This window comes from Rana temporaria, chromosome 3 (genome assembly GCF_905171775.1).
Source record: "Rana temporaria chromosome 3, aRanTem1.1, whole genome shotgun sequence".
In the NCBI taxonomy this organism is placed as follows: domain Eukaryota; kingdom Metazoa; phylum Chordata; class Amphibia; order Anura; family Ranidae; genus Rana; species Rana temporaria.
Window position 1 is genome coordinate 484,690,350 of NC_053491.1, and position 24,810 is coordinate 484,715,159.

General features: G+C 50.1%; 1 protein-coding gene across 1 annotated transcript in view; it reads left to right on the forward strand.

Annotated features, from left to right (window-relative positions):
* NLGN2 (neuroligin 2) overlaps positions 1 to 24,810 on the forward strand; it is a 316,620-nt gene that overhangs the window by 277,027 nt on the left and 14,783 nt on the right. Inside the window, exon 5 of the mRNA XM_040347068.1 lies at positions 20,530 to 20,715. Coding sequence (XP_040203002.1) covers positions 20,530 to 20,715 — 186 coding nt within the window. The remainder of the gene's footprint in view (positions 1 to 20,529; positions 20,716 to 24,810) is intronic.

Below are 24,810 nucleotides of genomic sequence, written 5' to 3' on the forward strand. Positions count from 1 at the left end.
TTCGGAAAGTCGTGACGTCAAGTATGCGTCGGTCGGAGGAACGTCAATCGACTAGGAATGCCCAGACCCGCAAGGATCATACCCGGAAGCCGAAGGATGAAACGGCGATATAGAGGCGATAACCATAGTTACGCAGCGCAATTGCTTAGTTGCGCCGGCGTAACGACTTTTCTGTATTCAGAAAGCTCGATACGCCAACTGCAGCCTAAGATATGACTGGCATAAGGCTCTTATGCCAGTCATATCGTAGGCTGCATTCTTACGATGGCCGCTAGGTGGCGTTCCCGTAGTGGTCAGCGTAGAGTATGCAAATTGCATACTCACGCCGATTCACAACCGTACGCACGCCCTACGTACGCAGTTTACGTCGTTTACGTTCGTCGGGTTTCGCGTAAGGCTGCTCCTGCTATTAGCAGGGGCAGCCAATGCTAAGTATACCCGTCGTTCCCGCGTCGCGATGTTTGAAAATTACGTCGTTTGCGTAAGTGAATCGTGAATGGCGCTGGACGCCATTCACGTTGAAGCAAATGACGTCCTTGCGACGTCATTTGCTGCAATGCACGTCGGGAAAGTTTCCCGACGGAGCATGCGCACTACGTTCGGCGCGGGAACGCGCCTAATTTAAATGATCCACGCCCCCTACGGGATCATTTAAATTACGCGCCCTTACGCCGGGCAGTTTTAAGGAGCGCCCACGCAAATTACGTGGCTACTGCTTCGTGAATGAAGCGTAGCGCAGGTAATTTATGGAGGCGCAGAGTTAAAACTGTACTCTGCGCCTCCGTAAGAGGGCGCAATTCGTACCTGAATCCACCCCACTGGTTTTATCTGTGCCATAGGAGCACTGACAATGGCTCCTGTATGAATGAAGTCTGTTTGTAGGCCTCATTCATAAATCCATTGTAACAATGTTACTGTTACAGTCTATTTTGACTATTACTTTTCTGTGCAGACTTAAGCAGCGTGCTTTGATCTGTTCATGCCGCCACTTCCAGCAATCTAGCGAGTAAGGTTTTTTTATTTTTTTTATTATTATAAATTATTCCTATTTAAGCTCCTATTGACCTTAGTTAACCTTAATAAGACCATATTGGTCATTCCTCCTCCTTCCACCCCGGCTAATGTTCTTCCTGACTCTTATTTTTTTTAACCATTCACATAAAAACATCGGGCCAGATTCAGGTACATTTGGGTACATTTGCTGTGGCGTAACGTATCGCATTTACGTTACGCCGCCGCAAGTTTTACGGGCAAGTGCTTGATTCACAAAGCACTTGGCCTGTAAAGTTGCGGCGGCGTAGCATAAATCCCTCCCGCGCAAGCCCGCCTAATTCAAATGATCCGGGTAGGGGGCGTGGATCATTTAAATTAGGCACGTTCCCGCGCCGAACGTACTGCGCATGCTCCGTTTTGAAATTTCCCGCCGTGCTTTGCGCGAAATGACGTTGCACCGACGTAATTTTTTGAACGTAGACGTGAGTTACGTCCTTTTCATATTCACGGACGACTTACGCAAAAAAAAAAAAAAAAAAAAAAAAAAATTTGACGCAGGAACGACGGCCATACTTTAACATGGCAGGTCTATCTATACGCCACGAAATAGCAGCTTGAACTATACGCCGGAAAAAGCAGACTAGAGACGACGTAAGAGAATGCGACGGCCGCGCGTACCTTCGTGGATTGCCGTAAAAAGCTAATTAGCATACCCGACGCGGAAAACGACGCAAACTCCACCCAGCGGGCGCCGAAGTATTACACCTACGATTCGAAGGCGTACGAAGCCGTACGCCTGTCGGATCGAAGCCAGAAGCCGTCGTATCTTGGTTTGAGGATTCAAACTAAAGATACGACGCGGGAAATTTAAAAGTACGCCGGAGTATCAGTAGATACTCTGGCGTATTTCTTCTGTGAATCTGGCCCATCTTTCTCAATATTGTTCATTTTATTTTGCGTCATATAAAAAAAAAAAAGAAAGAAAAACACAAAGGCCCGGATTCACATACATCGGCGCATATTTATGCCGGCGTAGCGTATCTAATATAAGCTACGCCGACGCAGCGCAGAGAGGCAAGCACTGAATTCTCAAAGCACTTGCCTCCCAATCTGCGCTGGGTTCCCTCGGCGTAAGCCGTCGTAGGTGGAAGTGGGCGTGAGCCATGCTAATGAGGCGTGACCCCATGCAAATGATGGGCCGAGTGCCATACAAGTACTTAAAACGAACGGCGCATGCGCCGTCCCGCGGACGTATCCCGGTGCGCATGCTCAGAATCATGTCGGAAATACTCCCTAAGATACGACGGATCACTGCCTACGACGTGAACGTAACCTACGCCCAGCCCTATTCACGTACTACGTAAACGATGTAAAATACGACGGCTGTGTTCCCTGGTCCATACGTTGGCATGAGTTGCGCCTCATATATGGGGAATAACTTTACGCTGGACGTACAACTTACGCAAACCGCGTATATTATGCGCCGGGCGCAAGTACGTTCATGAATCAACGTATCTCCATCATTTCCATATTTGAATAGGAAATCAATGGGAGCGCCCCTTGCGGCCAGGTAAATATGCGCCCACGCTACGACGGCGTAGGAAAGTTACGTCGGTCGGATGAAGCCTATTTTCAGGCGTATCTTGGTTTCAGAGTCCGGCGCATAGATACGACGGCGCATATTTGCACTTACGCGGCGTATCTCGAGACACGTCGGCGTAAGTGCTTTGTGAATCCGGGCCTATCTCTTTGGAAATAACTGCACATTCTTTTGTAATTGCTATTCTTTATGTTACATAAATCATCCAAAGTCACCAAATTGATCTTATTCTGTGTTTGGTATTTTTTTTTATTGTATATATGAAACTATATCTTATATATGATATTTCTTTTACAATATATATATATCTATGTATAAATCCTGGATAATAATAATAATAATAATAATAATAATAATATATATAGATCTATATAGAGTATAAACCCTGTATGATGATAATACTACTAATAATAATATATATAGATATATAGAGCTATATAGAGTATAAATACTGTATAATAATAATAATAATAATAATAATAATAATCAGGGCTTTTTTTCTCAGAGAATAGGTGCAGGAACTCTTTGACTCCGCCCCCCTACCCACCCCTGAGCACCGTCCCTTGGTTTCACCCCCCTACCCACCTCCCAGTACCGGCCCTTTTAGAGAATACAGAACCAAGTATTATTTTGTGGTGCCAAGTAATTTGTATGTTTGCTAATAGCAAGAAAAGCAGTAAACGAGATCCTCCGCAGCCAGCAACACTAGACCCACCCCAGCAACACTAGACCCACCCCAGCAACACTAGACCCACCCCAGCAACACTAGACCCACCCCAGCAACACTAGACCCACCCCAGCAACACTAGACCCACCCCAGCAACACTAGACACACCCCAGCAACACTAGACACACCCCAGCAACACTAGACACACCCCAGCAACACTAGACACACCCCAGCAACACTAGACCCACCCCAGCAACAATAGACCTCACCACAGAAACAACAAAATCCCCCCAGCAGCAATTGATCCCCCGGCAAAAATAAATAGCAGCAATACTAGAAGCACCCCAGCAACAATAGATCCCCACACAACAATAGAAAGCCCATTACAAAATACCACCCCAATGACAATAGACCCCCCCCCCCCCAGAAACAACAACAAGCTTCCCAGCAGCCAGCATCAATAGACCCTCCAGCAGCCAGCAACCATAGACCTCTCCTTCAACAATTACCCTCCCCCAGCAACAATAGATAACCACACAAAAATAGATTCCTGCCAGCATACCCCAGTACCCATTGCCATTACATACATTCAGTGCTAGAGGTGCCGTTCCCCCGCGTTCTGATAATAGCCCTGATAATAATAATAATATTAATAATAATAATAATAATAATAATAATATATATAGATCTATATAGAGTATAAATCCTGTATGATGATAATACTACTACTAATAATTATGGGCCAGATTCACGTAGCTCAGCGGATCTATAGATCTGCTCGATCTACGTGATTTAAGATCCGCTCCCGCAAGTTTGAGAGGCAAGTGGGTAATTCACAAACCACTTACCTCCAAACTTGCGGCGGCGGATCCTAAATCCCCCGGCGGAATTCAAATTCCGCGGCTAGGGGGAGTGTACTATTTAAATCAGGCGCGTTCCCGCGCCGATTTAAATGCGCATGCGCCGTCCGGGGAATTTCCCGGCGTGCATTGCTCCCACTGACGTCACTAGGACGTCAGTGGTTTCGACGTGAGCGTGACTTGCGACGCGCGTGTTTGTGAATCGGCGTACGCAAACGACGTTAGAAAATTCAAATTCGACGCGGGAACGCCGGCTATACTTAACATTGGCTGCGCCCGATAAAAGCAGGGGTAAGTATACGTCGGGAAAGCCGCTACGGAAACGACGTAAGAACACTGCGTCGGGTCCGCGTACGTTCGTGAATTTGCGTATCTCGCTGATTTACATATTATTCAAGGTAAATCAGCGGGAACGCCCCCGGCGCCATTTTTAAATCGAAAATAAGATCCGACAGTGTAACACAGTGTAACACTGTCAGATCTTAGCCCTATCTATGCGAATCTGATTCTATGAATCAGGCGCATAGATAGGACCAGTTTACGTCTGAGATACGATGGTGTATCTGTAGATAATACACCGTCGTATCTCTTTGTGAATCTGGCCCTATATATATAGATATATAGATCTATATAGAGTATAAATACTGTATAATAATAATAATATTAATAATATACCGTATTTATCGGCGTATAACACACACCCTAACTTTAAGAGGGAAGTTTCAGGGAAAAACTTTCCACAGCCTCCTGCGTATAACACGCAGGCACAGTTTACCCTCCATTTTCAGGATAAAAAAGTGAGTGCTATACGCCAATAAATACAGTATATAGATCTATATAGAATATAAATACTGTATAATAATAATAATATATATATATAATTAGAATTTGGTGACTCTTTAATCCATGGTACAGAGGACAATGGTGGCCTAAGTAGGGGCAGATCCACGTAGATCGGCGCTTCTCTCCACCAGGCGTAGCGTATCTAAGATACACTACGCCGCCGTAACTTTTTTTTTCGAATCCTCTAAGAATTTGCGCCGTAAGTTACGGCGGCGTAGTGTATCTTTGGCGGCATAAGGGCGCGGAATTCAAATGGATGTGATGGGGGCGTGTTTTATGTAAATACGTCGTGACCCGACGTAAACAAAGTTTTTTTTGAACGGCGCAATTCGCCGTCCGTGGGGGTATCCCAGTGCGCATGCTCGAAATTAAACCGGAACCAGCCAATGCTTACGACGGTGACGTCATTCTACGCAAATCCCTATTCGCGAACGACTTACGCCAACGACGTAAAAAAATTCAAAATTTCACGCGGGAACGACGGCCATACTTAACATTGAGTACGCCTCATAAAAGCAGGGGTAACTATACGCCGGAAAAAGGCGAACGCAAACGCCGTAAAAAAAAATGCGCCGGCCGGACATACGTTCGTGGATTGCAGTAACTAGCTAATTTGAATATTCGACGTGGAAACGCCACCTAGCGGCCGGCGGAAAAATTGCACCTAAGATCCGACGGCGTACTAAGACGTACGCCTGTTGGATCGATCCCAGATGCCGTCGTATCTTGTTTTGTGGATACAAAACAAAGATACGACGCGGAAACTTTGAAATTATGCGGCGTATCAATAGATACGCCGGCGTAATTCTTTTGTGGATCTGCCCCCAGATCTTTACCCCCGCCCCTCCTGTGTTTCTTCTTCTTGCCTCATATACATATATATATATATACATACACACACACACACACCAGCCTTCCTATAGTCTCGAACAGTTGTACGGGTTCTTCTCTTGTTAGGGTTGCCACCTGTACAGGATTCACCCGGACAGTCCGGGTTTTGAATCGCGTGTCCGGGTTTCAGGCAGACTGGACACAATATTCAGACCTGTTGCTGTCCGGGAGTTGCGGCCGCTGCCTGGGGGGGGGGGGGGGGGCAGGTTCGGCAATCAGGGCGATGATGTCAGCAAGAGCAATTTGGCCACACCCACTGTTCGCTGCGGCATGCTATGCGCACCGCATAACTACTCTCCTTGAGGGCACCGAAAGGTGTCCCAGGCCGCTAAAGTGTTCAGGTTTGACTTAAATAAAAGGTGGCAACCCTATCTCTTGTACCGATAATGCAGTCCCGCCACCCGCCACCACCCGGCGCTTCTCCGGTTTCTCCCGTGCCATCGGGGGCCCCCGGAGAACGAATCGGCCGGCGCTGGCTGGGGAAGCATAGAGATGACTGGTCACCAGATGGTCACCAGTCATCTCTATGACCGTCAGAGGCCAGGGCGCGACGTTATGACGTCACGCCCGGGTACCTGTCGGCATGTGATCGGTGAGTTTTTTTTCACGATCTCATGCTTGTAAGCCTGGAGGAGAGATGTGAGGTCTTATTGACCACCCCGCCTCTCTCCATAAAGAGGACCTGTCACAATGATTCCTATTACAAGGGATGTGTACATTCCTTGTAATAGGAATAAAAGTGATAAAAAAAAAGTGTAAAAATAAAAAAAACTCATAACAGGTTCAATCAACTGCCCAACCCGTACCCCTCCCAGTGCCTTTTACTTAACTTCCATTCACATCACCGTAGCTCTATTCCCCCCCTTTAGTAAGATTCCCCATACTTCTGGGATGGAGGCATGTGACTCTCCCGGCTCCTCCTACAATACAGAGCCAGACCCTAGTGATGTCACCGGAGGGGTGGAGTTCATAGCCCTGTGTAAGCTCTGTCTAGAACAGTGATGGGGAACCTCGGCACAACAGATGTTTTGGAACTACCGTATTTATTGGGGTATAGCGCGCTTCCGCGTATAGCGCGCACCCCTAAAGTTGCCCCGAATTTCTGTGGAAAAAAGTCCGGCGTCCGTCTGCGGCTTCGGGTGTCCTCTTTGTCGGGTCCGGCGTCCTTCTGCGGCGTCCTCCCCGCTCGTTTCCCGCGCCGAGTTTGAATACTGCGCCGACATATACAGAGCGCAGTACACTCGTGTATCGTCGGGCAGGCTCGGCTACTCTCGCGCTGATGTCCTGTACGTCCAGGACGTCAGCGCGAGAGGAGCCGAGACTGCCCAACAATACACGAGTGTACTGCGCTCTGTATATGTCGGCGCAGTATTCAAACTCGGCGCGGGAAAGCGGGTATCGGCGTATACCGCGCACCCATGATTTTGCCCTGATTTTCAGGGCAAAAAAGTGCGCGGTATACGCCGATAAATACGGTACATTTCCCATGATGCTCAGCTACACTGCAGAATGCATGATAGGGTCACCAGACATCCCCGGTTTCCAGGGACAGTGCCCAGTTTGAGGACACTGTCCCCGGGCCAAATCTGTCCCCGGTTTTGTCCCTGGATTGAGGACACTGTCCCCGGGCCAAGTCTGCACCCGGTTTTGTCCCCGGATTGAGGACACTGTCCCCGGGCCAAATCTGTCCCTGGTTTTGTCCCCGGATTGAGGACACTGTCCCTGGGCCAAGTCTGCACCCGGCTTTGTCCCCGGATTGGATTTGAACAGGGGCTGGGGCAATTTCAAAGACAGTCAGTGCAGAATAAAAAAAAATACACCCCCGCTGCTCCTACTAGCTTAGGGGCAATTCTGTATCCTGGCCTAGGCCAACAAGGCCCAGGCCTAGGGCAGCACTTTGCAGGGGGGGCAGCACGGACAGTGTCCCCGCCGACTTGCGCTACACTGTTGGGCAAATTAGTTTAGCGCCCCCATAAATCGGCCGCACTGCTTCCAGTATGTGGAAGGTTGTCATTCTGCAAAGTCGCTTCTAATTTTTTACCATCCCTGTCCCATTGTAGAGATTTCCCTTCACTTCCTGTCCCATAGCCAAACAGGAAGTGAGAGCAAATCTATGCAGATTAAGGGAATCCATTGCCCCCCCCCCCCGCCCCCAGGCCATCAGAACTAGTGTCCCCACTTGAAAATTTCAGGGTGGGTCTTAAAATGCAAGGGGTGTGGCCTTGACAGGAAGGGGTGGGTCATATTTAAATCAGGGGGTGCACGAGTTTAGTCAGGCCTAGGGCAGCACAAAACCTAAATACACTCCTGCTTAGGGGGGTGTATTTTTTTCCATTATCTGTGCCCCTTTCTGATGATCATGTGCTGGTCGGAGCGGAGGGAATATTTCTTCAGTTTTGGGCGCATGCCCATTCATCTCCGCTTACATGTTCTTCTGCCTTGGCTCAAATCCCGGCCAGCCGCCTACCTGTTTATATCCTTGCCTTCCCTAGAGGAGTAATCTTCCTCCGCTTCCCACCCAGCAGTAGAGCCCGGAAAGTAAGACTTGACAGGCTGTGAGGCGGGCGGCGGCGACGGGCAGAGAATCGCTAAATGCTGCCATTACTAGTCCCCGGATTTCATTTAAAAAATCTGGTCACCTTAGTGAAGGAGCATCATGGGAAATGTAGGGCCAGATCCACAAAAACCTGGCGTAACTTAAAAAATCCCATTTAAGTTACACTGCCTTAAAGTTTCTACCTAAGTGCCTGATCCACAAAGCACTTATCTAGAAATTTCAGGCTGTGTAACTAAAATTCCGCCGGCGCAAGGCGTTCCTATTCAAATGGGGCGAGTCCCATTTAAATGAGGCGCGCTCCCGCGCCGGCCGTACTGCGCATGCGCGAAGTTACGTTACGCCGAGTTTTGAGGATTGCGACGGCTTAAAAAAGTTGCGTCGGGGAAAAAAAAAAAAAAAAATTACAGCGTCGCTCGGCATGCATTCCTGAGAGGGAGAACTCCATGCCAATTTTCAAAGAGAAAACCGGCATGGGTTCACCCCCCAGGAGCATACCAGGCCCTTAGGTCTGGTATGGGTTGTAAGGAGACCCCCCTACGCCGAAAAATCGACGTAGGGGGTCCCCCTACAATCCATACCAGACCCGTATCCAAAGCACGCTACCCGGCCGGTCAGGAATGGGAGTGGGGACGAGCGAGCGCCCCCCCCCTCCTGAGCTGTGCCAGGCCGCATGCCCTCAACATGGGGGGGTTGGGTGCTCTGGGGCAGGGGGGCGCACTACGGCCCCCCCACCCCAGAGCACCCTGTCCCCATGTTGATGAGGACAGGACCTCTTCCCGACAACCCTTGCCATTGGTTGTCGGGGTCTGCGGGCGGAGGCTTATCGGAATCTGGGAGTCCCCTTTAATAAGGGGGCCCCCAGATACCGGCCCCCCACCCTAAGTGAATGGATATGGGGTACATCGTACCCCTATCCATTCACCTGTAGGCAAAAAGTAAAAGTTAATAAACACACAACACAAGGCTTTTTAAAATATTTTATTATTCTGCTCCGGATGCCCCCCCTGTCTTCGTTATTAGCTCAATTAGCAGGGGGGGGCTTCTTCTTCCGCTCTCCGGGGGTCTTCCACTCTCCGGGGGTCTTCCGCTCTCCGGGGGTCTTCTCCGCTCTCCGGGGGGGGCTTCTCCGGACTCCGGGGGGCTTCTTCCATCTTCTCCCCTCTTCCGCTGTTGACTCGGCGAACCCCGGTTCTTCTGCAGATGTCCGGTGCCTTCTTCTTCAGCGCTGGCTGCCTGCTATCTTCGTGTGTTAGCTCAATTTCTAACAGGCAGCCAGCGCGGTCTTCTGTGGCGTCAGGGTCTTCTCTTCCTTTCTTCCGATGTTGCCTCGTCGCCTGTTGTCGCTGTAATGATGGAAGCACGCCTTGCATCCCATTTATATAGGCATCACCGTCCCATCATGCTCCGGTAGGTACCCACGTGGTGGGTGCACGTGGGTAGGCATATCCATTCACTTAGGGTGGGGGGCCGGTATCTGGGGGCCCCCTTATTTGAGGGGACTCCCAGATTCCGATAAGCCCCCGCCCGCAGACCCCGACAACCAATGGCAAGGGTTGTCGGGAAGAGGTCCTGTCCTCATCAACATGGGGACAGGGTGCTCTGGGGTGGGGGGGCCCGTAGTGCGCCCCCCTGCCCCAGAGCACCCAACCCCCCCCATGTTGAGGGCATGCGGCCTGGCACGGCTCAGGAGGGGGGGGGGCGCTCGCTCGTCCCCACTCCCATTCCTGACCGGCCGGGTAGCGTGCTTTGGATACGGGTCTGGTATGGATTGTAGGGGGACCCCCTACGTCGATTTTTCGGCGTAGGGGGGGTCCCCTTACAACCCATACCAGACCTAAGGGCCTGGTATGCTCCTGGGGGGGAACCCATGCCGGTTTTGTTTTTACAAATTGCCGTGGAGTTCTCCCTCGGGAAAGCATACCAAATGCCGTCGCTGGAATGGGCTTTTACAAGGTGTGACTAGTTTACACTTTGTAGAACCAGCCCTAATTTTACACTTGCAAAATAACACTTACGGCGCAAAAAGGAAGCTGGAAAGCTTTGTGGATCGCCTTAAGTGCTAATTTGCATACTAGAAACGGCATTTCGACTCGAAATGCCCCCAGCGGCGGATGCGGTACTGCATCCTAAGATTCGGCAGTGTAATTCAATTACACATGCCGGATCTTCTGCCTAACTTTGGAAAAAGCCTTTTGAGGATCGTTTCCAAAGTTACACACAGACTGAACAGCAGTTAAGTCGGAGTATCTCTTTTGTGGATCTGGCCCGTAGTTCCAAAACATCTGGGGTGCCAAGGTTCGCTCACTGCGCTAGACTGTATTGGAGTACACATAGGGCTCTTTTATACTTTACTCCAATAGGTGATTGAGGGATCAGGGGAGCAAACGGGTCAATTTAAAGGTCATCATTTTACAGGTTTGCTCCTCCATATTTTGTTGTTGTATTAAATATAGAGATATGCAGATTAGCCACTAGAGGGAGCAGGCATTCCATTTGCAGTAACTCAGCTTCCCTGATTAACAGCTGCTAAGACAAGATATCGGCCACACAGGGTGGGTTTGGTTTTCAAGTCATCAGGCAATTCATAGACTTGTATTGTCAGAGGGAGCAGTAAAGATCAACTACTGTGTAGCTCTGGAGTTCCAATTCTTTCGAAAAAGTGTTTAGGTCAGTGGAGTCAAGGTTTGGGTGCTCTTCCCCAGTAGCCAATCAGGAGGGTTGGGCCTCGCTGTGCATGCTGGGGGAGGGTATTTATGGGGCAGATGCCATTAGTCTGGGTTCGTCTTCTTCGTCCAGTGTGGCACCCACCTTTAGGGTGGCCACATCACGGCGCCCCGGCGTTATGGCTTACCTGGCCGGGGCGTGCGTGTCACGCGGTGTTCCTGGTTCCGGGCCATGTTGGCCCGGAGCATCTGAACAGCGACGGGGACCCAGTGTGTGACTGGGTTCCCACCTTTGAGGATCCCAAGCGGTTTTGCTGTTCAGTGGGGAGTCCGTCTGAGGAGTGCCAATGAGAGGCTGGCGGTCCAAAAGGATTTCGACAAACCACCGGGGATCAAGGTAGCCGGACACTGAAGGATTGATCACCTGTCAGTCAGTACCTGGGCGACAATAAGAAGGAGATCCAGGCGTAACTCATCTAAGAACGATTACCTCCGTAACTGCAACCAGAGAGGGTCTGTGGCAGAGACTTTTCCTCAAGTTGAAGTTCTCCAAGGAGGGTCTGTGGCAGAGACTTTTCCTCAAGTTGAAGTTCTCCAAGGAGGGTCTGTGGCAGAGACTTTATCCTACAAATGTTTGAGTGATACTCCGGCTGCCAGGTCAGTGAGAGAGGCCTGTCCGGGTACACTAAACCCACTCAGGCAGGAGTGGTGCAGAAAGGTGTTACATATGGGAGCAGGACTTCCAAATACTACGCCTTAATCTGCTGTTCTCCTTCTTCTTAAAAACTCTATCCGTTTCATCACCAGTTCATTGTTTTTACCCGGCTGGGCAGGGCTGGACTGGGACAAAAATTTGGCCCTGGACTTCATCCAGACTGGCCCACGTTAACAGGTCTCTCCCATGGCGGCCGGACAACTCCCACACCCCCCCGGCCACCCAAGCCCCCTCTCCCCCTTCACTAGCCACTAGTCATTCTACTTTAATAGAGTAGAATGGCTGGTACTGGTACTCTTATAGCATACCTCCCAAAAAGCATGGATTCTGCGGGATTTCCCCGCACTGACTGCATATTCCCGCAGTCCCGCAAAAGGGTTAAATTTCCCGCACTGATGATCCGAGCTCAAGAACTGCAAGAAACCCCCCCCCCCCCCTGGAGCTAAATGGGCATACTGAAGGAGGAAGCGGGCGGAGCTGAAGGAGAAGGCAGGCGGAGCTGAAGGAGTAGCCGGGCGGAGCTGAATGGGCAGTACTGAAGGAGGAGGCGGGTGGAGCTGAAGGAGAAGGCGGGCGGAGCTGAAGGAGGAGCCGTGCGGAGCTGAATGGGCAGTACTGAAGGAGGAGGCAGGCGGAGCTGAAGGAGAAGGCGGGCGGAGCTGAAGGAGGAGCCGTGCGGAGCTGAATGGGCAGTACTGAAGTACTGAAGGAGGAGGCGGGCGGAGCTGAAGGAGAAGGCGGGCGGAGCTGAAGGAGGAGGTAGGCGGAGCTGAAGGAGAAGGTGGGCGGAGCTGAACGAGGAGGCGGGCGGAGCTGAATGGGCTGGAGAGGGAACCGTAGCGGCGCGACGATGACTGATTGTGTCCACTGGTGAGAGGCATCCACCCCCCCCCCCCCCCCGCGCTCAACAACTTCGATTTCCCCCCCCCCCCGCTCAACAACTTCGACCCCCCCCTCCGCTCAACAACTGTCCCGCAGTGGACTTTTCAAATGTTGGGAGGTATGTTATAGGCAGTACCAGTGGGGAAGCTAGACATTATTTCACCCGGGACAAAGTATCAGTTAGGTGCCCCCCCTTATGGGACAAGATTAGGCAGAAGTGAGAAACTCCCAGGCCATAGCTGTTGAGTCAGCTGTCTGTCCCCTCCCCCCTGCTCCTCTGTCGCCCCCCCTGCCCCTCTGGTCCTCCTCTTGCTTCTCTGTTCCCCCCCAGGTGAGCGCTGCGGGAAGGGAGAGACAGAGGAGTGGAGGGGGGCGGCGGTCCGCTGTCACTGAAGCCGGCCCACTGAGCCATCGGCCCACTGGGAAACTCCCTGTAGTCCCAATGGCCAGTCCATCCCTGCGGCTGGGTAATGAAGAGCACGGCAAAGACACTTGTTGCGGACATTCCTTTACTATTGCTATATGCACCATTCACCCCTAGGAATTCGGAGGAGCCACGAGGTAAATGTGCCACCCAAAACACCCAGCAGCTCCTCCAGGGGTAGTGCTACATATCTATGATGGTAGAGCGGTGCAGGAGAGAGGGGGGCGGCGCTCCTGTGCCCTTTATGGACGCACTTACACTGGTTGGCTTATATACTGTATAGCTAAAAAAATTCAATGACTATACCGTACATTCCCTTTAAAGCAGATGGTTTGGATAACCTATACCAGCAGCTTGCAGAATGTCCGCATTAAAAAACAATAATTTCAGAAGAGCCGATTCCCATTCCAGGAAGGCAATTAGAACTCTCACTGAACACCCTGTCTAAGCCCAATGTTTCATGAAAAGGTTACACCAGCCAATTAGTAGAGAAACTCAGACAAACTCTCATTAACAACCAAAATCATCAGAAATTCTCCGAAATACTCGGGAACCCGTATCAGATCAGTTTTTGCGAATGTACCGTAGCAGTTAGTAAGTGAGATGGTACAGTTCCCGTGTGGCCTTCAATATCTCTAGCTATGTCGTTGCAGAACGGGGCAGACCAGATCCACGATGTGACTGATTTTCCTTCAGGGTGGGGGGTGAGGGGGAGCCCAAGAATGGCACCTAACCACTTCAGCCCCCCGGACCATTTGGCAGGCCAAAGACCGGAGCACTTTTTGCGATTCGTCACTGCGTCGCTTTAACTGACAATTGCGCGGTCGTACGACTTGGTACCCAAACAAAATTTACGTCCTTTTTTTCCCCACAAATAGACCTTTCTTTTGGTGGTATTTGATCACCTGTGCGGTTTTAATTTTTTGCGCTATAAACAAAAATAGAGGGACAATTTTGAAAAAAAAAGCAATGGGCCAGATTCACGTAGAATTCCGGCGGCGTAACGTATTGCATTTACGTTACACCGCCGCAAGTTTTATGGGCAAGTGCTTGATTCACAAAGCACTTGCCTGTAAACTTGCGGCGGCGTAGCGTAAATCCGTCCGGCGCAAGCCCGCCTAATTCAAATGGGGCGTGTATCATTTAAATTAGGCTCGTTCCCGCGCCGAACGTACTGCGCATGCTCTGTTTTGAAATTTCCCGCCGTGCTTTGCGCGAAATGACGTCGCACCGACGTCATTTTTTGAACGTCGACGTGAGTTACCTCCTTTCCTATTCACGGACGACTTACGCAAAAAAAAAAAATTGAAATTCGACGCGGGAACGACGGCCATACTTTAACATGGCAAGTCTAAAGATAGGCCACGAAATACCAGCTTTAACTATACGCCGGGAAAAGCCGACTAGCGACAACGTAAGAGAATGCGACGGCCACGCGTACCTTCGTGAATCGCCGTAAACAGCTAATTAGCATACCCGACGCGGAAAACGACGCAAACTCCATCCAGCGGGCGCCGAAGTATTACACCTACGATCTGAAGGCGTACGAAGCCGTACGCCTGTCGGATCGAAGCCAGAAGCCGTCGTATCTTGGTTTGAGGATTCAAACTAAAGATACGACGCGGCAAATTTGAAAGTACGCCGGCGTATCAGCAGATACTCCGGCGTACTTCTTCTCTGAATCTGGCCCAATATTTGTTACTATATATAATAAATATCCCCAAAAAATATATATAAAAAAAACGATTTTTTTTCCTCCGTTTAGGTCGATATGTATTCTTCTACATGTTTTTGGTAAAAAAAATCGCAATAAGCGTTTATTGATTGGTTTGCGCAAAAGTTATAGCGTCTACAAAATAGGGGATAGTTTTTCGGCATTTTTATTATTATTATTTTTTTTACTAGTAATGGCGGCAATTATCGATTTTTATCGTGACTGCGACATTATGGCGGACACATCGGACACTTTTGACACATTTTTGGGACCATTGTAATTTTTACAGTGACCAGTGCTATAAAAATGCACTGATTACTGTGAAAATGACACTGGCAGGGGAGGGGTTAACCACTAGGTGGCGCTGAAGGGGTTAAGTGTGTCCTAGGGAGTGATTTTAACTGTTAGGGGGAGGAGCTACCAGTGACACATCACTGATCACTGTTCCTGATCACAGGGAACAGTAGATTGCCGACGTGTCACTAGGCAGAACAGGGGAATACCTTGTTTACAAAGGCATCCCCCTGTTCTGCCTTTGCCGACCGCAATCACGGACCACTCTGGAACACTGAGTTCCCTGGACCCGCGGGCGCACTCACGAGGCACGCTGGGCAAAAAATTTAAAGGGACGTACAGGTACGCCCATTTTCCTGCCCGTGCCATTGTATCGACTTACATCGTCGTGTGGTGGTCGGCAAGTGGCTAATTTCCAAGGACCAACTGTCTATACTATTCTTTAGCCACCATAGAAACTTTTTACAATACTCACCTTTCCCATAATGAGGGTAAAACCAGCATTGCCTGATTTACAAAAGATGTCCCATATAGCCCTTGGAAAATGAATTCTCTAAATCAGCCTTTCTCAGTCAGGGTTCTATGGAAACCTTATGGTTCCTCCAGATGTTGCTAGAGATTCCTCAAGCAACAAGAACTTTCTGCCCCTCCAAAAATGGAACCAATTCCATCCAATTAGGTAGATTCACAAAGAGTTAGGCCGGCTTATCAGTAGATAAGCCGACCTAACTCTGAATCTACGCCGGCGTTTGTTTAAGTGTATTCTCAAACAGAGATACACTTAAACAAAGCTAAGATAGGCCGGCTTGCGCCTTCCTATCTTAGATTGCAATGTTTCTGTTGGCCGCTAGATGGCGCTTCCATTGCGGCCGGCGTAGATTATGTAAATGAGGGGATACGCCGATTCACGAACGAACGCCAGGCCTACACCGTCGCATTACGTCGTTTCCGTAAGGGATAGGCCGCCTAAAGTTATTCCATCTATGAGGTGGAATAACAATGTTAAGTATGGCCGCCGTTCCCGCCGCGAGGTTCGAATTTTTTACATCGTTTGCGCAAGTCGTCCGCGAATCGGGATTTACGTCGTTTGCGTACACGTCGAAATCAATAGGCCCATACGGCGTACTTAGCGGCAATGCGCACTGGGAAATGTAGTCGCCCGGCGCATGCGCAGTGTCAAAAAACGTCAAACGTCAAGCCTCATTTCCATACAACACGCCCCCCTCCAAGCAATTTGAATTAGGCGCCCTTACGCCCGCTCGTTTTAGGCTACACCGCCGTAGATTAGCAGGTAAGTGGTTTGTGAATCACTACTAGCCTAGCTAATTTACGGCGGTGTAGCCTAAAAAGGCTAGGCTAGGCCGTCCTAAATTTAGGCAATTGTACGTGAATCTACCCAATAATCTTTTCTATCTATCTGTCAGGGGAACATGGGGCCAGATCCACAAAAACTTGGCGCAACTTAAAAAATCCCATTTAAGTTACACTGCCTTAAAATTTCTACCTAAGTGCCCGATCCACAAAGCACTTACCTAGAAATTTCAGGCTGTGTAACTTAAATCTGGCCGGCGCAAGGCGTTCCTATTCAAATGGGGCGAGTCCCATTTAAATGAGGCGCGCTCCCGCGCCGGCCGTACTGCGCATGCGCGAAGTTACGTTACGCCGAGTTTTGTGGATCGGGCCGGCTTAAAAAAGTTGCGTCGGGAAAAAAAAAAAAATGACAGCGTCGCTCGGCATGCATTCCTGAGGGAGAACTCCATGCCAATTTTCAAAGAAAAAACCGGCATGGGTTCCCCCCCCCAGGAGCATACCAGGCCCTTAGGTCTGGTATGGGTTGTAAGGAGACCCCCCTACGCCGAAAAATCGACGTAGGGGGTCCCCCTACAATCCATACCAGACCCGTATCCAAAGCACGCTACCCGGCCGGTCAGGAAAGGAGTGGGGACGAGCGAGCGCCCCCCCCCCTCCTGAGCCGTGCCAGGCCGCATGCCCTCAACATGGGGGGGTTGGGTGCTCTGGGGCAGGGGGGCGCACTGCGGGCCCCCCCACCCAAGAGCACCCTGTCCCCATGTTGATGAGGACAGGACCTCTTCCCGACAACCCTGGCCGTTGGTTGTCGGGGTCTGCGGGCGGGGGGCTTATCGGAATCTGGGAGTCCCCTCAAATAAGGGGGCCCCAGATACCGGCCCCCCACCCTAAGTGAATGGATATGGGGTACATCGTACCCCTACCCATTCACCTGGAGGCAAAAAGTAAAAGTTATTAAACACACAACACAAGGCTTTTTAAAATAATTTATTAGTCTGCTCCGGAGGCCCCCCCTGTCTTCTTTATTAGCTCTATTTCCAGGGGGGGCTTCTTCTTCCACTCTCCGGGGGTCTTCTTCCACTCTCCGGGGGGGGTTTCTTCTTCCGCTCTCCGGGGGGGTCTTCTCTGCTCTCCGGGGGGGTCTTCTCCGCTCTCCGGGGGTCTTCTTCTATCTTCGCCGCTCTCCGCTGTTGACTCGGCGCACCCCGGTTCTTCTCCAGCTGTCCGGTGCCTTCTTCTTCAGCGCTGGCTGCCTGCTATGTTTGTGTGTTAGCTCAATTACTAACAGGCAGCCAGCGCGGTCTTCTGTGACGTCATGTTCTTCTTCTCCCTTCTTCCGATGTTGACACGTCGCCTCTTCTCACTGCAATGATGGAAGCGCGCCTTGCATCCCATTTATATAGGCATCACCGTCCCATCATGCTCCGGTAGGTACCCACGTGGTGGGTGCATGTGGGTAGGCACCCACCACGTGGGTACCTACCGGAGCATGATGGGACGGTGATGCCTATATAAATGGGATGCAAGGCGCGCTTCCATCATTGCAGTGACAAGAGGCGACGAGTCAACATCGGAAGAGGGGAGAAGAACAGAAGAGAAGAAGGTGACGTCACAGAAGACCGCGATGGCTGCCTGCTAGTAATTGAGCTAACACACGAAGATAGCAGGCAGCCAGCGCTGAAGAAGAAGGCACCGGACAGCTGGAGAAGAACCGGGGTGCGCCGAGTCAACAGCGGAGAGCGGCGAAGATAGAAGAAGACCCCCGGAGAGCGGAGAAGACCACCCCGGAGAGCGGAGAAGACCCCCCCCGGAGAGCGGAAGAAGAAACCCCCCCCCCCGGAGAGGGGAGAAGACCCCCCGAGAGTGGAAGAAGAGCATTATTTCTATTATTACGTTGTTAAAGAAAATGAAATAGTTCAACTCGCCATAATGCAGAATCAGGGGGAGCCCCGAGTGTGTCACCTGCCACAAGTTGTGGATTGTTACCTGCCACGGGTTGCAAATTGTCCACTTGCCACGTCAACTGCCACAATTTGCAGATTGTCCACTTGCCACGTCACCTGCCACAAGTTCTGGATTGTCCACTTGCCACGTCACCTGCCACAAGTTGTCACTTTCCTGCTAAGGTGGGGAATGTCACTTCCTGTGTCCCAGAGTCAGGCAGCAGAGAGATGACGTAATCTCTCTGCTGCCCAAGGCTGCCTGCACAGTGAGTTAGGGCAGAACTGCAGGAATGCAGGGCCGGCGCAGGGCAGTGAGAGATGATGTCATCTCTCTGCTCCTCCACCCACTGATTGGCCAGCTTACCCACAAGCCTCCCAGCTGCCCGTCTGCTCTCTCACCCGCCCGCCCAGCTGTGTCCGCTCTTTCACCTGCTCTTTCACCTGCCCTGCCAAGCTGCCCAGCTGCCCGTCTGCTTGTACAGTCAGTGTGAGCCCCCCCCCCCGGCTTACCCACCGTGGTCCCGGAACCAGGAACACCGCGTGGCACGCGCACCCCAGCCTGGAAGGCCATTTCGCCGGGGCGCCGTGATGTGGTCACCCTAAAGGTACTGGAAGAGGACCCAGATCAATGGCGTCTGCCCCATAAATACCCTCCCCCAGCAAAAGGAAAACCCCTCCTGATAGGCTGCTGGGGAAAAAGCACCCAAACCTCGACTTCACTGCTACCACCTGTCATCCTGGGGTGGAATCAGTACCCCAGAAGCGACAGAATGAGCCCACAGCACAGCCAAGCTGAGACAGAGACCCAAATTTAAACAAATCAGCCTGGTCAGAGCCAACTAACTCTCTGACCCCCTCTAAATTTAAATTAGCACCGGTTCTCAGAAGTAACCAGGCGCTACATATATATCACAGGAGCGGAGGCTGGACCCCAAAAGCCTGCAAAACACAACAGAGTTAACACTTCCTCTCCCCAACCAAGTCAGCCACGATTATCTAACTAGCATTAACAATCACCGCAGGCAAACTGCTTACAAGTAGTGCAAGGGGCAACTGACTTCCAGGCCCGGATTCACATACATCGGCGCATATTTATGCCGGCGTAGCCTATCTAATATGCGCTACGCCGACGTAGCGCAGAGAGGATTCACAAAGCACTTGCTCCCACTCGCTGTTAAATCTACGCTGGGTTTCCTCAACGTAAGCCGGCGTAGGTGGAAGTGGGCGTGAGCCATGCTAATGAGGCGTGACCCCATGCAAATGATGGGCCAAGCGTCATAGAAGTACTTATAACGAACGGCGCATGCGCCGTCCCGTGGACGCGACCCAGTGCGCATGCTCAGAATCACGTCGAAACTACTCCCTGAGATACGACGGATCACTGCCTACGACGTGAACGTAACCTACGCCCAGCCCTATTCACGTCCTACGTAAACGACGCAAAATACGACGGCTGTGTTCCCTGGTCCATACGTTTGCATGAGTTGCGCCTCATATATGGGGAATGACTTTACGCCGGGCGTACGACTTACGCAAACCGCGCATATTATGCGCCTGGCGCAACTGCATTCGTGAATCGACGTATCTCCCTCATTAGCATATGTGAATAGGAAATCAATGGGAGCACTACTCGCGGCCAGCGTAAATATGCGCCCACGATACGCCGGCGTAGGCATGTTACGTCGGTCGGATGAAGCCTATTTTCAGGCGTATCTAGTTCTGTGGGCACGGCGCATAGATACGACGGCGCATATTTACACTTACGCGGCGTATCTCGAGATACGTCGGCGTAAGTGCTTTGTGAATCCGGGCCAATGGGTTTACTGGTTACCATTTGAGGGAATACTAAGATTTTCAACATTTATTTTCCGCCCAATGTTATTATTCATTTCAATATTATCACTAAAAATAATTTTGTGGTATAGATCAGCCACTGGTGTCAAATATGCCAAGTGTGTTACATTCATTATAGTTTTCCATATCGTCTACATTCTACAACTCACTATTTACGCTAATGTACCATGAGCTTTAAATAAAGAAATTATTACCACGAGTTCCCTGAGATCGGAAATTAATTTCAAGGGTTCTTCAGTGTTAAAAAGGTTGAGAAAGACTGCTCTACATCTTCATACTTTTACCATTTTTTTTACTTATTGTGTCTTCATTACCTTGCAGGGTTCCTGAGTACGGGGGAGCAGGCGGCAAAAGGTAATTACGGCCTTTTGGACCAGATTCAAGCATTGCGATGGCTGGAAGAGAACATCGGCCATTTTGGAGGAGACCCGGAGAGAATTACCATCTTTGGGTCGGGAGCTGGAGCGTCCTGCGTCAGCCTTCTCATCCTATCCCACCACTCTGAAGGTCAGTAGACTTATCGTTGACCTGCATGTCCCCCTTGGTATGTGGTTTGTTAAACAAAAAACAGACCCTTTTCTCTTAACCACTTAAGGACCGCCTAACGCCGATATACGTCGGCAGAATGGCACGGCTGGGCACAATCACGTACCTGTACGTGATTGTTAAATGCCAAGCCGCGGGTCGCCGGCGCGCGCCCGCAACCCGGTCCGAAGCTCTGTGACCACAGCCGCGGAGTCCCGCGATCGGTCACAGGAGCTGAAGAACGGGGAGAGGTGAGTGTAAACACACCTTCCCCGTTCTTCACAGTGGCGCCGTCATTGATCGTCTGTTCCCTGATATAGGGAAAGGCGATCAATGACGTCACACGTCCAGCCCAGCCCCCCTACAGTTAGAAACACATATGAGGTCACACTTAACCCCCTTCAGCGCCCCCTAGTGGTTAACTCCCAAACTGCAATTGTCATTTTCACAGTAAACAATGCATTTTTATAGCACTTTTTGCTGTAAAAATGACAATGGTCCCAAAAATGTGTCAAAATTGTCCGCTGTGTCCGCCATAATGTCGCAGTCACGAAAAAAATCGATGATCGCCGCCCATTAGTAGAAAAAAAAAAATATTAATAAAAATGCGATAAAACTATCCCCTATTTTGTAAACGCTATACATTTTGCACAAACCAATCAATAAACGCTTATTGCGATTTTTTTTTTACCAAAAATAGGTAGAAGAATACGTATCGGCCTAAACTGAGGGAAAAAAAACGTTTTTTTATATATTTTTGGGGGATATTTATTATAGCAAAAAGTAAAAAATATTGAATTTTTTTCAAAATTGTCGCTCTATTTTTGTTTATAGCGCAAAAAATAAAAACCGCAGAGGTGATCAAATACCACCAAAAGAAAGCTCTATTTGTGGAGAAAAAAGGACGCCAATTTTGTTTGGGAGCCACGTCGCACGACTGCGCAATTGTCAGTTAAATCGACGCAGTGCCGAATCGCAAAAACTGGCCAGGTCCTTTAGCTGCATATTGGTCCGGGTCTTAAGTGGTTAAAGCATGTTATACAGTACAGTGCTTGTGCTGTGTAATTTGGCCCCCCATATCACCTAAAAAACCTGGCTGATCCTGCCTGGCTACCAGTCATCTCTATGCCTCCCATCCGGCGCACGGCGATCATCTCTCCGGGCCCCCGATGGGACGGGAGAGCCCGGAGAAGCACCGGATGGCGGCGGGAGGGGGGGGCTGTCCCCTCCCGCCACCTATAAGAACGATCAAGCGGCGGTAGCACCGCTATGATCGTTCTTATGGTGCGCAGGATCGCCGCCGGAACAAAATGATATCTGAATGATGCCTCTAGGTGCAGGCATCATTCAGATATCACCGCACAAAGTACAGGACGCCATATGACGTAGACCCGGGATAAGAGTTCCCCTTTTTGGACGTCATATGACGGCGTGCAGTTTTGAAGTGGTTAAAAAAAATTACAATTTTTTTTGAACATTTTATTTAGGTTAACATATTTTTTTATTTTTATTTTTTACAATTTATTTTTTATTTATTTTTTTGGGACCCCATTGGGGGGCTTTGGTGAAATATCCGGGATCTAAACAGGCCTCTGATGTTTCACCTTTGAAAGAGAGAGGACAAAGCCCTCATTCTCAATCTCTGGAGCCTAAACTGCACAGAATGAATGAATAGAAATAAACAGAGGGGTAGATTCAGGTAGCAATTGCGTCTGCGTAACCATAGTTACGCAGCGCAATTGCTTACTTGCCCTGGCGTAACGAGTTCTCCTGATTCAGAGAGCTCGTTACGCCGACTACAGCCTAAGATATGCGTGGCATAAGGCTCTTATGCCCTCATATCTTAGGCTGCATTCTTACGTTGGCCGCTAGGTGGCGTTCCCGTTGTGGTCAGCGTATAGTATGCAAATTGCATACTAACGCAGATTCACAACGTTACGCGAGCCCTGCGTACGCAGTTTACGTCGTTTGCGTACGTCGGGTTTCGCGTAAGGCTGCACATTCTAAAAGCAGGGGCAGCCAATGCTAAGGATACCCGTTGTTCCCGCGTCGTGAGGTTTGAAATTTACTTAGTTTGCGTAAGTGAATCGTGAATGGCGCTGGACGCCATTCACGTTCACTTTGAAGCAAATGATGTCCTTGCGACGTCATTTACCGCAATGCACGTCGGGAAAGTTTCCCGACGGAGCATGCGCTCTACGCTCGGCGCGGGAACGCGCCTAATTTAAATGATTCCCGCCCCGTATGGGATCATTTACATTAGGCGCCCTTACGCAGGGCATTTTTGAAGAGCGCAAATAATTTGCGTAGGCGCAGGGTAAAAAGGGTACACTGCGCCTCCGTAAGGAGCGCGCAGCTGTACCTGAATCTACCCCAGAGTTTACTATCCCTCAGTTATGAAAAAAAAAAAGTCAGAGTCAGTGATTGGTATACAGCAAAGAGGGCCAGATTTGATGAAGTGAACATGCGTAAGGGCCAACCCATTTTGCCTGACATTCTGTGAACCATTAAAATTCGGTCTAATAGCCAGATTCAGAGACAGTTACACCTGCGTATCAGTAGATATGCCGTCATAACTCTGAATCTACGCCGTCACAAATTTAAGCGTATTCTGGAAACCAGATACGCTTAAATTAGGCTAAGATACGAGCGGCGTAAGTCTCCTACGCCGTCGTATCTTAGGGTGCAATTTTTCCGCTGGCCGCTAGGTGGCTCTTCTGTTGAGTTCGGCGTAGAATATGTAAATGACTAGATACGCCAATTCACGAACGTACGTGCGCCCGTCGCAGTAAAGATACACCGTTTACGTAAAATTTGAAAATTTTACGTTGTTTGCGTAAGTCGTCCGTGAATGGGGCTGGACGTAATTTACGTTCACGTCGAAACCAATACGTCCGTGCGGCGTACTTTGGAGCAATGCACAGTGGGATATGTACACGGACGGCGCATGCGCCGTTCATAAAAAACGTCAATCACGTTGGGTCACCAATCATTTCCATAAAACACGCCCCCTCATCCTCATTTGAATTAGGCGCGCTTACGCCGGCCCCATTTACGCTACGCCACCGTAAGTTCGGAGGCAAGTGCTTTGTGAATACAGTACTTGCCTCTCTGACTTAAGGCGGCGTAGCGTAAATACAATACGCTACGTCACCTTAAAGATGCGGCACCGTACCTGAATCTAGCTATAAGTGTGTTCGTTCGAGCAACTAATACACGGCCCAACAAGAATTCTCTTGCCTTTCTGGCTGTGTGTGGCGAAGAGATGAGCTCAGGCGTGTTATTTGGATATACCGTATTTATCAGCGTATAACACGCACCTTCACTTTAAAAAAATCTTAAAAATTTAAATAAAGAACTGTGAATCAAAATAAGGGTCACTGCCAATCAATACAGCCTCACAAGTGCCATAAATGCACCACCCCCTTGCCCTGAATGCAGGCTCACCATTGCAGCCTGATTCATTCATCTGCAGCATTGGAGGAGACAGGAGGGGGCGGGACGAGCGTCAGACAGACATACAGGCGAATTTCCTGTTTTATCGGCGGCCTCTTTAATCGAAAGTCCCGCCTCCTGTGATGGACAGAACAGTCGTACAATGGCAGCGAAGGAGACGGGACTTCCTTTTACACAGGTCGCCGTGTAAACAGGAAGTACTCCTGTATGCACAGCGCTCGTCCCACCTCCTCCAAGGCAACCAGCATGTATTTCTTTTGTGGCCCCCGGCACTCAGGGATTTGTTGGGGGCCACAAAAGACATGCATGTCAAAATGAACAGGCGGGCTGTCCAAAATCGGAAAACGCGGACCGCGATTGGCCCGCGGGCTGGACTTTGGACATGCCTGTTATGCAGTATCATTTCAGGCAAGGATGGGGCCAATAAATGACACATTTACTGGCCCCTTCCCCTGCTCTCCATCCCGACAGTTCCCCCACGGTAACCAGTGGGAGGGGAGAGGAGAAAAACTAGGCAGAGCTGCGGGGGGGCGAGAGGGGCCGGGAGAGAGGAGACAGTGGGAGGGATCAAAGCAAGCCTAGGAGAGAGGAAATAGCTAGGCTTGGAGAGAAAAGTGGGGT